This window comes from Ursus maritimus, unplaced genomic scaffold (genome assembly GCF_017311325.1).
Source record: "Ursus maritimus isolate PB19 unplaced genomic scaffold, ASM1731132v1 scaffold_22, whole genome shotgun sequence".
NCBI lineage: Eukaryota > Metazoa > Chordata > Mammalia > Carnivora > Ursidae > Ursus > Ursus maritimus.
In genome coordinates this window covers 4,275,740-4,295,418 of record NW_024424675.1, presented here as the reverse complement: position 1 = coordinate 4,295,418, position 19,679 = coordinate 4,275,740, and the positions used below count along the sequence as shown (strand labels likewise).

Here is a 19,679-nt window from a genome sequence, read left to right as displayed (position 1 = left end):
TTCATTCAGCTCTTTCTTCATATTTTTCACCCACCAAGTCACTGATTTCTTCTCCAATCTCCATACCGTAGTGGAAGCCAATGCTTCTCTAACCATGTTTATCTTCTCTTCCCACAAACTATCTATGGGTGGGTGAGCCAATCTGACTACTCAGTTTGGATAAAAAGCAGATGAAATAACATTAAAGGAAAAGTTAAGGGAAACAAAAGTTCTTGTATGAAGTACTGAAAAGCAACTAACAGAAGATGTCAAATTCAATACATTCATCAACTCCCAGAATGCTAACCCGTACTAGATTTGAATGTAAAATCTTTATAATTGATCTCCAGTTTATATACATCCTTAAACAGTGCTGGTCAATAAACAGCTCCTAAATGAAATGAATTACCTCCCATCCAAGTCCGGCAACAAAGTCTTCATATGCTTGGCTTCCTCTTTCATTGGAGAGGATTGAACACTTGTCTTCTTGACCTTCAGCAATGTAAAACACTGCAATTTTGTGTGTTTCACGGCTATAAATTTTTAAATTTAAAGTAGTTAGAATTCTCATATATAAAATTTTATTTCACTACAGTCACCAGCATGACTCCTAATACAGAGCTCACATTTCTGGAGAATTTACTAGAGGTCAGTTGTTCTGAGGAGGTTCGACACACGGTCTCATTCATTCTTCGCAAATGCTCTTAAGAGACAAGTGATTATCATTACTTCCCTTGAGAGGTGGTTGAAAGGAGGCACAGAAAATTAAACAAAAAGCACACACAGCAAGCGGGGAGACCAGGAATTGAAGCAGGGCAGTATGGTTCTTGAGATCACGCTCACAACATGTGATATATTTAACAGCACGTTAGAACACACTGTGTGACAAACTCTCTCCGTTTTTTTGGTGCAAAAAAGTATATATATGAGAGCATTTCACATAGATATCAGTTGAGACTAGGTCTATGTGACTGCCTATATTTTACTTAACACACTTTGAGAGAAGGATATTGGGTAGCTCCCTGACTAGAACTGTAAAATGTGCTAACACCTTCTGAGAAACAGAAGCTTCTTCCAAGCAGAACACACTTAGGTACTTTCCCTGTGAGGGGATGTACACACCCTGTGCTCCGACTAATCTGAGGGAACCAGGCAGGGTGAACTGATGTCCAGAGGAACCTCTTAGGCCATATAAACCCTTCACCCACTTCCTCCAACTACGGATTTTGGGTGCTTTGCTGTTAAAACAAGTAAACATGATCTGTACTTTGAGGACAGGAGTCCTCCCTTTTTGCCTTTTGTACATCTACCCTGGTCCCTGGCATATAGTAGCTGCTCAGTTAAATCTCTGTTGACCAGAGACCCAATGCTATATATAAATATATTAATAACCAATTTCTACAAATTATACTCTAAAGTGTCGAAATAACTAGACTTTTACCTGGCAATTTGGTGATAGTTAAGAGATGAAGACACTGTGCTAATTCAGAGCGTTCATTAAGAACCCCTCATTCCGTGGCCCCATCATCTAAGAGTTTTATTCTGGTCTCTATTTTCTAAAGTTTTGGATTATTGCCTGCCGAGCAGTTCTACCTTCCTTATTATTTTTGCATTGTATTCTGAAAAATCTCATAGGAAAAATTGTCAAGTGCTCAAACAACACAGAAATGTTTCTGTTATCTTAATCGTTCAACATTTTAGCAATATAATCTGATTAGACATCTATACTGGTGGAATTTGGGCTCCATATTTTAACATATTCGCAAGAATTTCCTTCTCCAGGACTTACGTTTCTACTTAATAAGCAGAATGAAATGAAACTCAACTAAAAAGTCACAAAAAATGAATCAAGGAGGAGAGTACTCTCCTTCTATTTATCTAGGTAGCTTATTCATTCCACCCATAGTTTATGTAAAAGAAATGTACTTAAGAGATAAATTAGAAAATATAGAAAGGAAAGAGAAGAATACAAAATTCACTTATGTTCTTTGCTTCTATGTTGAAATCACAACTGCTACTTTCACATACAAAAGTGAGAAGCTACTATACCCTGTTTTGCAACTGATAATTTTCACTTAAATTATTTGTGAACACTTTTTTATTGTGTAAAATCTGTGTAACATAAAAAGTCACCATATAAACCATTTTTGGGTGGGAACACTTTTATACCATGTAATTCTATGACAAAGTTATTAATGGTTTTGTAATATTCCAGTATACGAATACACCTTATCCCAAATCCTTGTCATTGGACCTTTAAGTTGCTTCCAGTTTTAAAGACCCTGTAACATCATCTTCGATACATCCTTCAAATACATTCATAGAAAAAGAATCTCAGTCACTGCCCACTTTTAAGGCTTTTGAGAGTGCTGTCCTGCTGCCCCTGGAGAAGATGGACATCCTGAATGCCCTGCCTGGCGTGGTATAAGCACACAGTTGGGGGCACCTCTCTTGATGGAAACCATTGCTGTGAGAGGAGGGAAGTTTTGTGGTGATGGGTCCCAGGGGACTGGTGCTCTAGAGCAGAGACCTTGTGCTCTCAGACTGTCAGAAAGCTTGTCCTCATGCAGTATGGGGATCCAAAACTGCCACACCATTTATTCCCTGAGTGACAGGCAGGACAAACCCGTATTCTAGAATCTGACTAGCTTATTCTCAGAGCTATAATAATTTGGGGGCTCAGATGATGACAGAGATCATGACCTCTGGCCTGAAACACTGTCTCTTTCAACAAGGAGAAAAAGTATAGTCACTCAATTCCTTTCTGCAGCTCTCTGTATATTCAAGAGTCCTCAGCATGTGATTGTTCTCTGTTCTATTCACTTTCATACATATGTCAAGACCATCTCAGGTTTATCTGAAACATTTTTGTTGACTCTCCTCAAAGTCCAAGCTTTTTATCTTGTAGCTGCTCGCAGGTCCTTGAGTCCTCATTAGCTCAACATGGGAACACAAGAGCTAAGCCCCAGTGACTGCCTGACTGATGTAGGTGTGAGGAAAGGTGACCTTTAGCTGTAAACATTCATCAAATTTCACATCCTCCAAAATGTTAGCACCACAGAGAGCCTGCTAGGATCAGACGCTGTGTCTGGTCTTATTAGAGCCAGGCTTTTGAAATGATAATTAGCAACAGCACTTCATATCCATAAGCTGCACCACCAATGCATGAAGGAGCAGGTAATTCAGGAACGCACGCACATAAAATCAACAATTTCCTCTTCCTCACTAGAATGCATTTTCCTTTCTTATTAGGAATAGACTAGAATAGCTCAGTTTCCTTGTGCTGTCACATTAAAAAGCCAAACAAAGAAAAAAACATGATTTTAACTTTCACCTTACCATGTAGTGACAAGAGGTATTAATATTTAAAAGAGGAACCCACTGTAATTTGCATGTCCGTTCATCATACTTTTTACATCTTTGCTTTCTTCATAGTATATGGATGATAGCTGCAAGACAGTCTCTACTTTTCCTAAGAACATGCTAAGCAGGAACTATGAATTGACAGCAGGGAGATAAATTGGTTTCAGAAATAAATAGAGCCACCCTAACTAAAAGTTGAGGGACAGGTATGCTCTTACCTGCTAACTGACCAATACATGGGACTGTCTAGATATCCCACACCTAGAGCCTTCAATGTTTCCATTTTTTTTTTCAAAAAGAACCTCAGAAACACCCTGTACAATAAAGTAAGTTGATACCTTTTTTAGATATTAAGAAGATACTAAATCCAGGAGTTGGGGTTTTAAGTGAAGGTTAATCAAGGGACAGAGGATTTGCTGATCAGCTCTCAAAAGCCGTATTTTACTGCAACAGCACCCCAGGGAGCTCATTCAATTGTACCTCATGCAACTAAAGTGCATTAACACTCAACAAATTGGCCACAATTACAAGATACCAATGTATTCTCTTAATACTAGGAAGCATGGAATGATTCAGCATATGCTTGAAAAGCTGAGTTTGGAGCCTAAGCGACTGCTTGTTAAATACTGGAGGACAAGAGGGAAAGAGAAGTGAACCCCCGAGTCCTTCACAAGAAACCCCTCACAGAGTTTCCACAGAGAATTAGGTCTCTATTCCTCTAGAGAAAAAGGAGCATAACAACAATTGGGAAACTGAATATGATGAAGGACAATGTGAGGAATAATGGCTTCAGGTTTTTCATCTGTAATGAGATACCTAATGATATTCCTATGGGGAATAAAAGAGGAACAAAAAGCTATTTTTTAGAAAATGAGTTTTTTAAAAACTAAGACTAAACAAGCAGTTTACTCAAGACTTTTAAGCACCTGTTCTGCACCAAGCACTACACTCACTGTTGCCTGAGATGTTTTTGGAAGCATACATTTCCCCGAATAAAAAACTGGTCTTGAGTTCATCTGTAGAATCGTTTCTAAGATTGTACAAAAAAGGGGTGGATCTGAGATCTGACCAGCTTTGAGAAGAAGGCTCACTACTAGGGAGTTACTAATTGAAACACACTCGTTTTAAGCTCGCCCACATTAAAGAGACTACAGCCAGTGCATTGGCAGACAGCATGGGTTATGAAGTCAGACTCACTTGATCCGAACAACATGGTTACGTGTGAGCTCAGGTGGGCTGTTTGAGCTAGGTAAGCCTCTGTCCTCATTGGAGAACGAGGTGACTACAGAGATTAAATGAGAATGAATGTCCACTGGCTGCCACATGAAAAGGTCCTCAACCAAAGACACAGATTAGATGGGAGCAATGACCTCTTCTTAGCGTAGCAAACATGTAAGCTTATTCCTCAAGTGGAAAAACACCAAAGGCATGGCATGTGCAGATGTCACCAGATTCTAGTTACAGAGTGGCCTTTGGATGTCTTTGTAGGTGTATTCTCCTGCAGCTCTGTCACCCAAGCACACACAATGATAGACAGGAAGGAAGTGGTCTGATATACTTTCACATACCACTGACGGGAGTCCAGATTTTTTAGCTCTCTCAATAGTTTCGAATTTTTCTTCAACAGATGGAAATTCTTTCTATAAAAAAAAGAGATGGAGGAAAAGCTGTATAATCCCAGACCAATTCTGCCTTTTCCAAGCAGTCAATTAACATTCATCCTATTCATCCATCCACAAAACCATCCATAACCCTCCTCACTCATGAAAGATTTGTGGTCTGAGCCCACAGAATGAACTCCATTCTCCTTAAGATGTTTGAAGGCATCAAAATTCCACAACATCCCATCACTATCCATGGACACTGGATGGCTCTGAGATGAATGAGTGTGTCACTGATGTGTGTGCACCTGTGGCTCTTTTCACTATCAGGTCTGCTGTGAATCCCTTTTCCTTACCTCTGTCCTTAGAAACTCCACTCCACTGTTAGGGTCCAGCTCAAACCCACCCCTTCCACAGAGTCTTCCTCACTGTCCCACACTTTGTATTGGATTAACTGTTCCTCTTGGACTCTTGTGTCATGCTATCTTTCATCAGAGTTGTGCCAAGTCTACCTCCTTCACCAGACCTAAGGTGAGATGGTGGCTTATTCATCTCTGTAGTCCATCTGCATCTTTTGTGACAACAGAAGCAATAATGGACAGTAATTAAAGTAATTAAAACACAGATACACATGCACAAAGAAAATGTCTGATACCCTTTAAAATATACAAGATGTCTGAAATTCAATCTGTGCATCAGTACAGCATAATTAGTTCCACCTGTAGCTTTAATTTAGCAGCAGAAAATAAGCTGTAAATGCAGAAAGAAAAATCTCCATTTCTATTCTCTGCTTCCCAAACACCAAATTGAGAACAAGAACAAGCACACAAAAATAATGATAAAATAGGGGAAGGTATAGAGAGGATTGTTACCTTCTGTCCCAAGAATTCATCCCCAAGTCATCTAGCAACAACCTGCAGAAATAAAAGGGTCCTCGTGGCTCTACTGGTGAGGGCTGCTCCTGGCTGGCGACTTTCATGGCCGAGTCAGAGTTACACCTCTGGATGTAGTCGTCTTCTTGGGCATTCTGGCGCAAAATGACCTCGATGATTTCCTTCTCCTGGTCACGGTTCATTCCCCGTGGGGGTGGGGAGGGCTCATTTAGATTTAGCTGTGATGGTAAAAGGCATTCAGGACTTGTGTGGCCAATGTTTTCAAGTAATTTGTCAAGGACATCATCTCCCTCCTCAGTCTGAGAAAAATCTTTCTGAGCTCCCAAACCTTGAGGTTGCCAGCCCGAAATCAGAAATGCAGGATTTCTGCCACTGGGTGCTAAGCAGCCTTCCAAAGGTCCATACAAAACCTTCCCATCCCAAGAATACTTCCCTGAGATATCCCTCACAATTACTCTGACGTCTGACAGGGTGCTCCCCTGAGAGCTGCCTGCTGGCCCTTCCGAGGGTGTCTGAAGGTAGGAGATGAGGGTGCTGTCATTCAGCACAAAGAGCTGCAGGTTTGGGCTCCGGAACACCTCAGAGGAAAGCTCGGGGGCCTCGGCGTGTGCGTTGTCATGATTCTCGCTGACCAGGCTGTGCAGCACGGCAGGGCCCCCACGCAGCGGGAAGTGTCCCAGGTGGTTCACCAGGTGGGCCATCACCATGCGGGCTGTCAGAGGGATCAGCTCCAAACTCCTCCTCTTCCGCTCTGTGAGCCAGGGTAAGGCAACATGGCAGACAGTGGGGAAGGAAGGTTAAAATCTGTACTCGGAATGCTGGATTTGTTTTAGTCTGGGCATTTTTTTCATCTATTTTCTTTTTTGACACTAACTCTATTTGAATTAAAAGTACAATTTAAATAGATTGCTAGAAATAAGTCAATCACAGAAAGACAATTATCATATGATCTTATATGCGTAATTTAAGAAACAAGGCTGAGGATCATAAGGGAAGAGAGGAAAAAATGAAACAAGATGAAACCAGACAGGGAGACAAACCACAAGAGACTCTTAATCTTAGGAAACAAACTGAGGGTTGCTGGAGGGGAGGGGGATAGGGGGATGGGATGTCTGGGTGATGGACATTGGGGAGGGTATGTGTTGTGGTGAGTGCTGGCTTTAAGACTGATGAATCACAGACCTGTACCCCTGAAGCAAATAATACATTATATGGTAATTAAAAAAAATAAAATATAAAAATAAATAAATAGATTGCTAAAAGAACCAACTTCCATGAAGATCTCATTCTGAAAGGGACACTTAAAAATCTGTACATACAGCAGTAAATGAGAGAAGTTTCCTGTCCTGAAAAAGCTGATGGTTCGGGAGTTCTGGGATGTGGAACCTGCAGCTGGAGAGGATCCAGTGGGAAAGGTGGTGGGCTGGGGGTCCAGGCCACAGAGGCTACCCCACCCCCCTCACCGGGGTAAAGGCAGACGCTGATGAAGAAATGAATCAAGCCTGTGATGTCGCAGATGGATTCGAAGAAATCTGCTTTAAGATCTTTGCAACAATTTATATTTTGTTGTTTGGGCACTTTAAATATTTAACAGAATCTGATATATTAATTAACTCATGGAAATAGAAGGTTTTAATTGAATTTGTAGTTGATGATGAAATGCCTAAGAGCAAAGGACTTACAAAATTTTTAAGGCTTCAAATGTGTAGAAAGACTGACACTAGCATGTGAAGGTGGGCTCTGTGAAATGCTGGAGGGGTAAGGGAGAAGCAGAGAAACAATCTGTAAGCATGGAGGGAGACAAACACTTAAGCTTCAGAGTGGTCACGGAAATTGTAATCTGCCAAATTTAGAAAAGAACTGTGTTAATCCAAGAACAAGTGAAAATGAACTCTTTTAATTTCAATAAAAAATATCACTAGATATTTAAGTAAGGTAAGACTTATACTTTGGGCTTAAAGGTTTAGGAAATACTTGGTTTCTAAATTCACAACAGAAAACTCAAATATTAATTAAACACAAATAACTCTAAATTATGCTTTCCAATGCTAAACACCTTCCCCCTCAGACATTAAAAATTCAATGAACTTCTCTGTGAAACATCAATTGTATGATGTATAAATCCTAGCAAGAAACAATAAAATCCTAGAGTGTAGGAAACTCGGTGTGGTGACTGATGAATAGTCTGTCCTGAATTTTCTTGAATTTCTTAATTTTTGCTATTCAGTGAATAAGAAATCACTGTATTCAATAAAGCAAAATAAAATTTCACATGAAAACTTCAGTTTTCATAAGCAAAGGTCAGCTACATCCATCTCTGACATTCAACTGTCCTTCCTGACCCTTGTAGAAGAGAGTATGATTTCCATACAGCTGAGAAATTTAAACACCTCAACTAATTCCCCTGAAATCACAGTTATGAATGCCTTTGCTTTTGTGTCCATATTAACTTTTTCAAAAGTTACAGATGCTTTTTATTCATGCTTATCATTCCATATGAATATGCGCTCTGTCAGAAATGTTAATGCCCCCAACAACAAAGGCACTGCCAGCTGGGGGTTCAGGAATCTATGGTGTAAGACAGCACATGGTGATGACTTGATGGAGCAGGCTATGGAACTAACGACAAAGGTCCAATTTGGTAAAGCCCAAAGCACACAATTACAACTGGAAAAGCAACTTTCCTCTGCTTTTACTTACAGAGGTTGTGCTTTCAATTTGAGATACATACAAATTTGTATTTTAAGGAACGTGTCTCAAATTCTACAATGGGAAATTAACTGGAGTCACACTAATCAAGTCATAAACCGTGACACACCCAATAAAAACTTCAAATATCTTTGGTATTGAAAAGTAAGGAAAGGGAATACTTGTGAAGTAAAAATTGTTTTCTCCTGGCAGACTTTAGCTGCATCAACTGCCTGTGGTTCCCTGAAAAATAAAGAGAAAATCTAGACTCCATTCATGAGAAAACAATCTCATAACTTCCACAAACTATGAAAAAATATAATCCAAATATTTATTTTTTAGAGACGAAAGAGAAAAGCAGTGATTTTAGTTTGTCTTTTAACTTTCAGTTTTTAAAACTCCCGTTTCTTTCTTTTTAAAGCAGCTAGGTATTAATGACGAGAAATCTGAGCACCTGTGTGTACCACCAGTGGCTTTTCCTTGAGCTGGGCCAGCAGCCACCTCAGCGGTAGGTAACTGAGTGTGTCTCTTGCTTGTGACTATTCGAAAGTAGTATTTACATCAGATAGTAGGTAATAGTGAATGAGAGAGTCACTTCAAAATAATAGATAAAAATACAATATTGCTTCCCAGAAACGTGAGAAAAAATAGTTTGGTTATCAATGATGAATTTGACACTGTATGATAAAAAAAACTCTCAAATACGAGCACATTTTTGTTTAACCTGAAATACTTTAGCTATCATCTTTAATTTTCCTCTCATTCTTAAGAGGGTATACCCACTCAGCAAGAGTGTCTGTGCATGCCAATACGTTTTTAAGCTGCTTTGCTTTTTTATTTAGTTAAAGTGTTAGTGAATTTTAAAACTCCTTTGCCACTGAAGTTCAAATAGTTATTTTCAGTACCACAGAACTATGTTAGGACAAGCTTGCATAAGGTCTGGGGTTTTCTGGAAAATAAAGTTGAAGAGTATTGTACATGGAAAGCAAGGTGGTCCCAAAATTTAAATATGCATTTTTAGGTTTTTCATTTTTCACTAACCTACCAAGCTCCTACTATTTTCAAGTGACAGGTCATAATACGTGGTGAACTTATTTTAGGGATAGCCATGTGGGATGAGTCCAAATTAATGTCTTTCAGAAAAAGTAAGTTTCTTTCCTTCAAGGACACAAACTGCATGGTAGGAACCAACAAAAGAAATGGATCAAGGGTCATTTTGATTATTTTTTAAAGATATGGTTTGAATTTATAACCATGGGTGGGGGGGGAAATCAAGAAAATAGTCCAGTCTAAAAGAAGAGTGGAAGTCCAGAAAAAGACAACTAAACGATTAAGCAAATTGAGGTCAACTGAGAGGACAGTGTGAAGATGTGCCATGTACTGTCCACCAGCACAACTAAAAGTTAAGTCTTTAGACTACTCTGTGGAAAAATCTCAGAGTAAATACTGTGATATTTCAGAAACTTGGTCATTATACCTTCAGTTCAAATTTCATCTCCATTACTTCTGACTTATGTACCCTTGGGAAAATCCCTTCACCTCAGTCGCTCATCTATAAAATCAGGACCGGCCGATTCCAGAGCCTTTGCCCCTGACTGGTGCCCCCACTCCAGTCCTCTTCATCATCACCTCACCTGTCCCCTTCCTCTGGGCCTAAACCATACTCCAGACTCTGCAGTCTTGCAAGCATAGCCCTGGACTCCATGCCCTCACCTGGCTACTGTCCTTCTTTTGTCCACCGAAGGCCCTACAAAGAAGAATGTCTTGGGGGTCCGAACCAGTCATCCCCAAATCACTTGCTCAGGCTATCTGGCTACAGACTAACCTCCATGCCTGAAGGACTCAGCAAAACTCACCATTGAACGCTTAGCTGGGCAATAAAACAGCTCCTGTTTCGGACTCACCCTCCCTGATGTTTTTGAAGCACCTAGCACTGTTGACTTTTCTTGGTTCCTCATCCCCTTTCTTCCCTTGACTTCTCAGAACTGACTCTGGGTTCTTCTTCCATTTCCCTGACTTTGCTTTCCTGGTGACATTCCCTCATTCTTTTTTCTTTTACGTGTTTTTACCCTCAAGGTGTCATCCTTGGGCCTAGGTTTTAACTTGCAAAGTCCGTAACATTTTCATGGGTGATCTAACACTCCACACCCACATTTTTTTTTCTTAATTTTTAACTTTGAGATAATTGAAGATTCACATGCATTTGTAAGAAGTAATACAGAGAGATCCCAAATATCCCTCACTCCCTGGTAATATCTTACATAGCACAGCTATAGTACAGTATCACCATCAGGAAGTTTTGACATTGATATGATTCATCAACATTCAGAGTTTACTCGTTTCACATGTACTGTGTGTGTGTTTGGTTCTATGTAATTATTTCACATGTTCAGGTGATATACCTACCTTTTGGACTCACATTTCAAGGCCCAGAGATAGGCTTGTCATTTCAGGAAGAAGGATGGTTGAGGACAGCAGTCCCCAATCCTGACAACTCCCACATATTCTAAAACGAACCCTCTGCCATCAGCAGAGTGATCCTCAAACTGTGGCATGTAAATCTCCACCTCTCTACAATGCTCTCCTAGTCTGCAACCCTCCACTAGAGCCTTTCAAAGTCTGCCCATTCTTCTAAGTCTGGCTTAGGTCCTTCCCCATGGGAAGCCCCTATGGTGCTACTGGTCCACAAATGAGTCCTCCTGCATTAATCCTTTCTCTCCAGTTACATGTAAAGTTCTTCTGGGATAGAAAATGAGCCTTTTTCTGTGGGTCTCATAGGTCTGAAACAGATAGATCCTCAATACAAAATTCAACTAAGATAGGAAAAGCGAGAGGAGGCAAAGAACAGAAAAAAAGAAGCAAGGAAGGCAGAATTTGCTACCACAGAGGAGTCTAGAAACCAGAAACAACTAGATTTTTAAAAATAATGTTAGCAAGCATGGGCAAAAGGCTACAATCTTTCCTTTTCCTGCCCATGAGAATTAATATTCTGAAGAATCTCACCCTCTTCAACTGTGAGCAGGTTACCCAAATCTGCTGACGAATGATATTGCACTGGCTCCGAATTCTTCACATTTGCCAGTGGCAGGAAAGGATCGTAATCTGGGGATGACAGGTCAGCCAGGGTCAGTGTGTAGTGACTCTGTTGGGTGTATGTGTTTGAGCCACAAACACAGCAGTGCAGAACCTGTGAAAAACAGAAGGGAATGTATGCCATGGATGCGACTAACCTCCTGTCCCCTGACATTCTGCCAAACTACAACAGCACTTAGGAGGTAGGTAATACTTGATAGGCTTGGTAATACTTGAAGACATAGAATCCCTTCCATTCTAAAACATCTTCTTGCTATTTGCAAGTTTATTTTGCTCCTTTTACATCAATGCCAATACATATAGTCTCAAGACAAAAGGAAAGTGAAAGTGAAAAAGTGCTTATTTTGCGCCATTTTGGGCAGTTGCACACACCTAAGTCCTGCTGTGGTCCACCAGAATGTTCATAGAACTTCTTTTTACGGTCCCAAATTCTACTACCCAAATGTCCATCAACAGCAGAACAGATACATAAAACATGGTGTACTCTCATTGTGTACTACCAAATAGCAATGAGTGAAAAATCTACAACTATTCACAACAGTATAAATGAATCCTTCAGAAATAATGCTGAGTGAAGGACACCAGACACAGAAGCACATACTGCATAATTCCAGCTATACAAAGTACAAAAAAACCCAAAAAAACAAAAAAACACTGTTATACAGGCTGGCGGTTACCCCAGGTGTTTGTATGGAGATAGTGACTAGTAGGGAGGCATGATGGGGGCTTTTGGGATACCAAGACTATTCAGTTTCTGCAGCTGGGATCTGGTTTCACAGGTGTGATCACGTTGTGAAAAGTCATCAAGCTCTCACTTATGATTGATGCAGTTTTCTGGATGCATATTATACTTCAATAAAAAGTTTCCTTTAAAAATGCAATAATGGTATTCAATAAATTTGTGAATTGTGTTAACTAGAAGGTGACTTTTTTATTGGTAAAACAATTTTAAGAGAAATCTTTTAAGAAAAGAAATATTAGAAAAGGGATAAATTTAAATGACTGTGGCTACTTTACTTGGTCGAGCCAGGCCTCACATAGGTTTAAAAGCCACAAAGATGACAGAAGTATCTAATGAAACCTAACAGAGTTATTAAAATTTTTGAGCACTAAAGAAACATGTAAAAATACACAATACTTTTTAGTAGAATTTCAACCATGTGTCTTTTTCCCTTGTATTTAATACATTTTAAAATAAGGCAACACGGTAATAAGTTCATGACTTGGAATATTTTTTTAAAAGGTTATTAGCAGGGGCCCCTGGGTGGTACAGTCGGTTGAGTGTCTGCCTTTGGCTCAGGTCATGATCTCAGGGTCCTGGGATCGAGCCCTGCGTCGGGCTCCCTACTCAGTGGGGAGCCTGCATCTCCCTCTGCCTCTGCTGTTCCCCCTGCTTGTGTTCTCTTGCTCACTCTCTCTCTCAAATAAATAAAATATTTTTTAAAAAATAAAGGTTATTAGTAAAGGTTTGTTAACTAAAAAAATAAACAGATTGTCTCTACTTAGCAGTAATTATTCAATGGATACACAAGCGCTAAGTTCATAAATAAGGTTACTACAGGAGGTCCTGTAAAGCCAATATAGAAGGATAATACAAAGCGTACAGAGCAAACACCATACCTAAGCATCAGTAGGGGGAGAAATTCAAATATTTTAAGTACTATTAAAATGATGAGGCTAAATATTTTGATGTGATATATTTCCTTAATTTATTTCTTAAGATCTTGGGGCACCTAGGTGGCTCAGTTGGTTAAGCGTTGGCTCAGGTCATGATTCAGGGTCCTGGGATGGAGCCCCGAGACGGGCTCCCTGCTCAGTGGGCAATCTGCTTCTCCCTCTTCTTCCTGCTTGTGCCCTCTCTAGATATCTCTGTCTCTTTCTCTCAAATAAATAAATAAAATCTTTAAAAATTTTATTTCTTAAGATCTTTTAAAGTAAAGAGATTACTGAGAGACCTTTATGCTTTTTCTTCCTTTGATAAGCAGATTTTGTCAAACTGCAGCTATAAACATTCCTACAATTTAAACGGTTCTTTTAAAAATCGAGTACAGATAGACCATGTTACATGAAAACTGGGGGGCAAGGGGTTTGGTCAAACCACAGTTGTTTAAAGACGCTGGTCATGTGAAAATGAAGACTTCTTCCACTTGGTAACCATTGCTTCTCTACAATAATATCTGCTCCGTTTTCTCTCCTTAAATTATTCGTTTCTTTTAAAATGTTTCAGCCCCAATATATGCTTTTCAAAAGGGCACAAATAAATAAGTAAATGTATAGAACATATTTTGGTAATTCTCTGATGCTTCAGTCTATACTCTATGACCCTGAGGCCCAAATGGAGACTCACCCTATAGATATAATCCAGCAAAGGGGCTCTGGACGAGTGCTGCTCCTCCAGGGCCGCCGTGGACACTGGGTGGAGGAGGGTGCTCACCGGCAATGCCATGCACCAGTCCAAGAGGCAGAGCAGCAAGGACACAATAAACTGGAAGAAGAAACAGGCTCAGTAACATATACTGCAATCTTTCAAACTTCACTACATGTAATAGCAAACAACAGAACTGTCCTTGCACACTAATAATTATTTAGTGGACACACAAATGCAAAAGAAATGAATTAATAAATAAAGTTTTCACAGGGGAGACCACTAGGACCAATACAGAATACTATAAAGGATATCCCTACATAGAACATCATTTATTATTTTATCTTAACATTAAAAAAAACTCCACCAAACTCTGGACAAAACTTAGCTGATGTGCCACCTACCTTTTTATCTGCTTCCACTGAGGAGTACTCTGCACTTGGTAAAAGAAAAGCAATTGTGGCCACAAGGATCTGCATAAAAGACAAATCCCCAGTGAAACAGACCATAGCAATAGTTTGGGAAACCATATGATAAGAGTCCCAAGATGGCCTTGCACTAAACCCAGCTTGGTGCCAACTCACTAGAGGAAGGTGATAAAAAGCAGAGAGCCAGTTTAGAGCTCCCTGAAAATCAGGAGAAAGTGATAGAGCCATGCCTAGTATCTACTCCACTCTACTGGATCTGAAACTAGGGGCCTCAGAGGAAGGAACATTTCTCTCTGTGGTCACACAATTCCCATCATCAGACCACACTTTACACAACGAAAGTAAAAAATATTTTCAAAAATAACTATGAAAATGCTCCCATTTGATTTTCTAATAAACCATTCAGGTCTCCATCTGTCATCCTGGTGTAAAAGCATTCTCAAAGGTACTCCTCTTTCGATGATAACCTATAACTGATCTTTGAACAATTCGGGGACTAGGGGCACTGACCCCCCTGACCGTGCACAGTAAAAATCCATGTATAACTTTTGACTTGCCCCAAATTTAACTACTAATAGCCGACTACTGGCCGGAAGCCTCACCAATAACATAAACGGCTGATCAACACATATTTTGCATGTTATATGTACTCTGTGCTGTATTCTTACAATAAAGTAAGCTAGAGAAAAAAATGTTAAGAAAATCATAAGAGAAAATACATTTACAGTCTTCTATTGTACTTATCCAAAAAATCCACACACAAATGGACTTATGCAGTTCAAACCCATACTGTTCAAGGGTCAACTGTACACAGTTGCCCTAAAACACAACTTTACAGCTTGCAGCATCTGATATTCCTGCTCTGTTCCTCTCTAGGTCACCTAAGGTCTCTCTGAGAGAACAAAGTGATCTCACTGGTGAAATCTGTCTAGGGATGAGAGAAAATAAATCAATATCACTTCTTCTCTCCCTGTAATACCACGCAGAGATAAATCAAATCTCCTTGAAGAGCTACAAAAAGTGTAGCTTTCAAAACTGGCAGGAATGGACGTGCCTTATATGTAGGCACCTACAGAGGTGAGGGTACCTGTTTCTGTACATACAAGCACCCTCAGATGTAAGCCACCTCCAGGATATTATCACTGAGATGATTCTTCCTGTTCCTTCTTTTTTTTTTTTTTTTTTTTTAAGATTTTATTTATTTATTTGAGAGAGAGAGACAGCCAGCGAGAGAGGGAACACAAGCAGGGGGAGTGGGAGAGGAAGAAGCAGGCTCCCAGCGGAAGAGCCTGACGTGGGGCTCAATCCCAGCACTCCGGGATCACGCCCTGAGCTGAAGGCAGACACTGAACGACTGAGCCACCCAGGCGCCCCCTTCCTGTTCCTTCTGTCCTTCTCTCCCACCAGCTACCCCCCAGCCCCCACCATCCAGAGGGTATTACAGTAGTAATCTAATTACAGCTGGGTAATCATGCTATGACAGAAAGCGTGGTCCGGGGCTTCAGTCTGGGAGAGACTCCTGTTTCACACAACAGTTCCCCCCCGTCCCCCGCCCCTGCATGGAGGGCATCATAACCAGCTGCCTACTGCTTGTTGGCACCATCCAAATTACTCTCGATGAATGAAGCCCAATCTACAAAAGGTCTCTTTGTTGTGGTCGTGTCTGCCTTTCAAACTCCCCAAGTGTGAGACTCTGTCCTGGAACACTGGTGGCTTCTTTACGTAGTGCCTGAAATCACAGCTGAGAAGGCCAGTGCGATTTAATCTTAAAACGAATGACACGTATAGCAATGCAATAGACAGTTCTCTAACAATTGTTTGAGTATCTGTAATTCATTAAATACCGAATAGAGTAAGAGGAAAATGCTTATGTTTTAGCATTCCAGGAAAAGACTTACTTCTGCAATTTTCCGAGGCAGAGAGGTTTCAAACATCTGAAGCTTTTCCCAGTAGGAAACCAGCAACTGAAGAACATCACAGGCCACCTGAGCCACGATTTTGTTAGAAAACTATAAAAGGAAACAAAACCCCAAACGGAAGAACTGAACTTAACGAGTACATTTGTCCTAAGGAAGAAAAGAACAGGTATTTCTTTCCAGCGATGTTTAGGGATATATTTTCTTGTTTGGCATTCAATTTTTGAAAAATGTGTCCTGGTACCAGATAGTTTATATATGATCGCCATCCTGTAACTGCCTCTTGCCAGACTAGCAGTATGAATTTACGTGTTCTAAGGAAACAAGTAGCTGTCATTCAGTCATAGGAAAATTAAAACCATAATTTCAGATGCCTCATGCAGATCGCATAAATCATAACTTTGACAATTAGAGGAAATTAAAATGTAGCCCATTACTGAGTATTCCCTATATGCTGAACCTTTCACAAGAATTTTCCTCATTTTCGCATTGATAAATCTTCATTAGCAGCTCTGCAAGGTAGATGCAATCTTTATTTTACACCTGGAGAAACAGGGACTAAGCAAGTGACTTTCTACCTTCCAAAATTAAACTGAACCCGCATGTGTAATGTACTAAGAAATGTGAAACTGGCGACTGTGAGAACAAAATTTATATCTTCTGGTGTATTCAATTACTTTGAGTGTGTTTTTGGAGTCTGGTGTGTGTCCAAGGTCCTCTAGATGCTCCCATTTCTTGTGAGATGGCATGTCAACAGGGAGGGGTGGTGCCTACAAGGTCCGCTGGCTGGGGTGGATGAAACAGATGAAGGTACCCTGTGCCTCTCTCCCTGGCCAGAACCTGGGACTACTCTGCTATCCATACCTCCTTATTTACAGAAGAAAGGTTTGTCACTGATTTTGGGTCTCTGTCTAGGGAAACCTCTGGATATGCAGCTTAGTTATTTCCACACCAGGAGCTCCAAGTCACATGAAGCAGATCACAACTGACCTCAGCACCACATAGACACAGAAAAGTCAACATTTAGCATCTCAGTATAAATGCACAGGGGAAGGAAGAAGTTAAGGCAAAGGGGATTCATTTGGATTCTACAGGATAAACACTTCCTGGCTACCCCTTCCTGATAGGCACAGAGTATACCCAGGGCAAGAGCATCTGTGCTCACGGGGCTCTTCAGAGCCTGGCCTCCAGGCCTCAGGTGATTTGATGCTCATAGGCTTCTTTCAGTCCCTCAAATACTCTGGCTTGCTTCTGCCCAGGGCCTTTGCACTTGCTCCTTGCTTTGCCTGGACACTCCTTCCCCAGGTCTGCATGTTGCTGGCACTTTCAGATCATGGCACTAAATGTCTCCTCCATGAGGCCACCATGCCCATCCAGAGGAGTGGCAGCCCACCTGCTCCAGCTCTTCAGCTTCATCCTGTTCCCCTTACAGTTCCCTATGGCATGAAGGGCTATCAAGCTGATCTTTGATATTTGTCTGCCTATTCTTTCGTGTGTTTAATTTTTCCACATCTTGTTCACCATTATATTCCCAATGCCTCACACAGCCCCTTGAGGAGTAACACATGGTAGTCTGAGGTGAAGGTAGAACTGAGGGAGTGAAGAACATGAATAGGCACTGGGTGTGTTTCTGCTGCATCACAGTAGTCAAGTCATGGGGTGGAAACAGAAGGCTGGCATGGCTCTTACATCTAGAAGCTGAAAGCACACAAGAGGATGACGAAGAAATGAGAGCTATGGTACCCAGACAACAAGCCTCTGGGCAGAGGGGTAAGGTGTGAGAGAGGAGGCAGACAGCAAAGAGGACGAGTTGTGGGGGGAGGCAGAGCTGTGCTTAGCTTGGAAGAAGGCAGAGGGAGACTGTCTCTGTCCGGGCAGTGGGCAGCAGGGCCCTGTGGCAGGCAAGGCTGGGCTGGAGCGCTACAAATGGGGGTGGTATTAGTCACACGTGAATGCTGTGGAGGATGGTGTGTGTGGGGGAAATAGATCACTCACTCACTCAGCACATACTCATGGAGTAAGGACAATGTGCCAGCACTGATGGTGACGCAGGGCAGCGACACCTGTGGTGGGGATGGCAGAAGGTATAGGTTGCTGAATCACTGTATTGTACACCTGAAACTAACATCACATTGTGTCAGCTATACTCAAATTAAAAAAAAGGAAAAGAAAAGTAATCAACCCCACTCCCCCAAAAACCCATATGGGGAAAAGAATTCTGGGAAATGCTATCTGGGCTCAGCTAAACTGACAAGTAATAAGGCCCCAGCTCCCCTACTGGCCTGACACCACACTCCACTCCATATATTAACATCTTGCTCTTCGAATATATACCAATTCATTTTTACCTCAGGGCTTTGTACTTGGTGCTCCTTCTGCCTGGAGTGCCCCTTCCCCAGACACTGCTTAGCTCCCTCTCACTACTCATTTCTGCACTCACATACCACCTCTTCCCACTACAGAGGATCTCTTGCTCCCAGATGCTCTCTAAAGTGTACATGTGTAGTAGCTTGGCCAGTGTCAATTCCCTCCTCTCTCCTTAACTAACAGTAGATCTTTTTCCAGGTGCAAGTCCTCTCTCCCAGCTGCAGAAATGTGTCCTAACTAGCTGAAATTAATCAGAAGATTTTATTCCCAGCCTCAGTCACTGGCACTGAGTGAGAAACCTCCGCTAACACGTCTCAGTACCCCTTACTAGAATGCTGTGAGGGAAGTCTTGCTAAGCATGAACAAGGACACACAGGACCCTGACTCCTACTGGGAGACATCCTCCACCCTGCGGGCAGCCCACCCTAAGATGAAGCCACCTCTGTGGACTACAGAGCAGAAGAGTCAGATGATTAGGTCAATGTTGATGCTGTTCCTCAACCTCAAACTCTTCCATACTCATGTATTTTCCAGTTATATGAACCAATACATTCCCATGTTGTTTAAACCAAAAAAGAAAAGCAAAGCATAGGGCCCAAGATGAACAGGATAGATACAGTCCCTATTCTGAAAGACTGACAATCTTGGGAACAGGCAGGGACCCACTAGTGTATGTACCTGAATGCCATGCTTAGTACTCCAGTCTGTGGGTGACTTGGTCAGGCCTTGTGCAGACAGAGTCCTGTGGTGGCAGTATGGAGGACAGATCTGTGGGGGCCAGACTAGGGCCATGGGGTTGGAGGGCATCTGGAGGCTCAGTTATTGGCAGAGGGAGCCAGCCTGGGTGAGGAATGGCCCTAGGGCAGCAGGACTCTATGACTGAAGACAGTGGTGGGGTAAGGAGGGGGAGACAGTTAATGATGTCTCCTAAGATGGGGTAAGAGAAGGAGCAACAGGTGAGGCTGAGGGTAGGGGCTCAGGCTGGG

The 19,679-nt window shown here is 41.4% G+C and overlaps 1 protein-coding gene across 1 annotated transcript in view; it reads right to left on the bottom strand.

The window, feature by feature from the left end:
* Nucleotides 1–19,679, bottom strand: part of RALGAPA2 (Ral GTPase activating protein catalytic subunit alpha 2) — a 209,556-nt gene that overhangs the window by 110,382 nt on the left and 79,495 nt on the right. Inside the window, 7 exon segments of the mRNA XM_040637933.1 lie at nucleotides 389–512; nucleotides 4,911–4,982; nucleotides 5,816–6,587; nucleotides 11,528–11,711; nucleotides 13,965–14,102; nucleotides 14,387–14,455; nucleotides 16,309–16,419. Coding sequence (XP_040493867.1) covers nucleotides 389–512; nucleotides 4,911–4,982; nucleotides 5,816–6,587; nucleotides 11,528–11,711; nucleotides 13,965–14,102; nucleotides 14,387–14,455; nucleotides 16,309–16,419 — 1,470 coding nt within the window.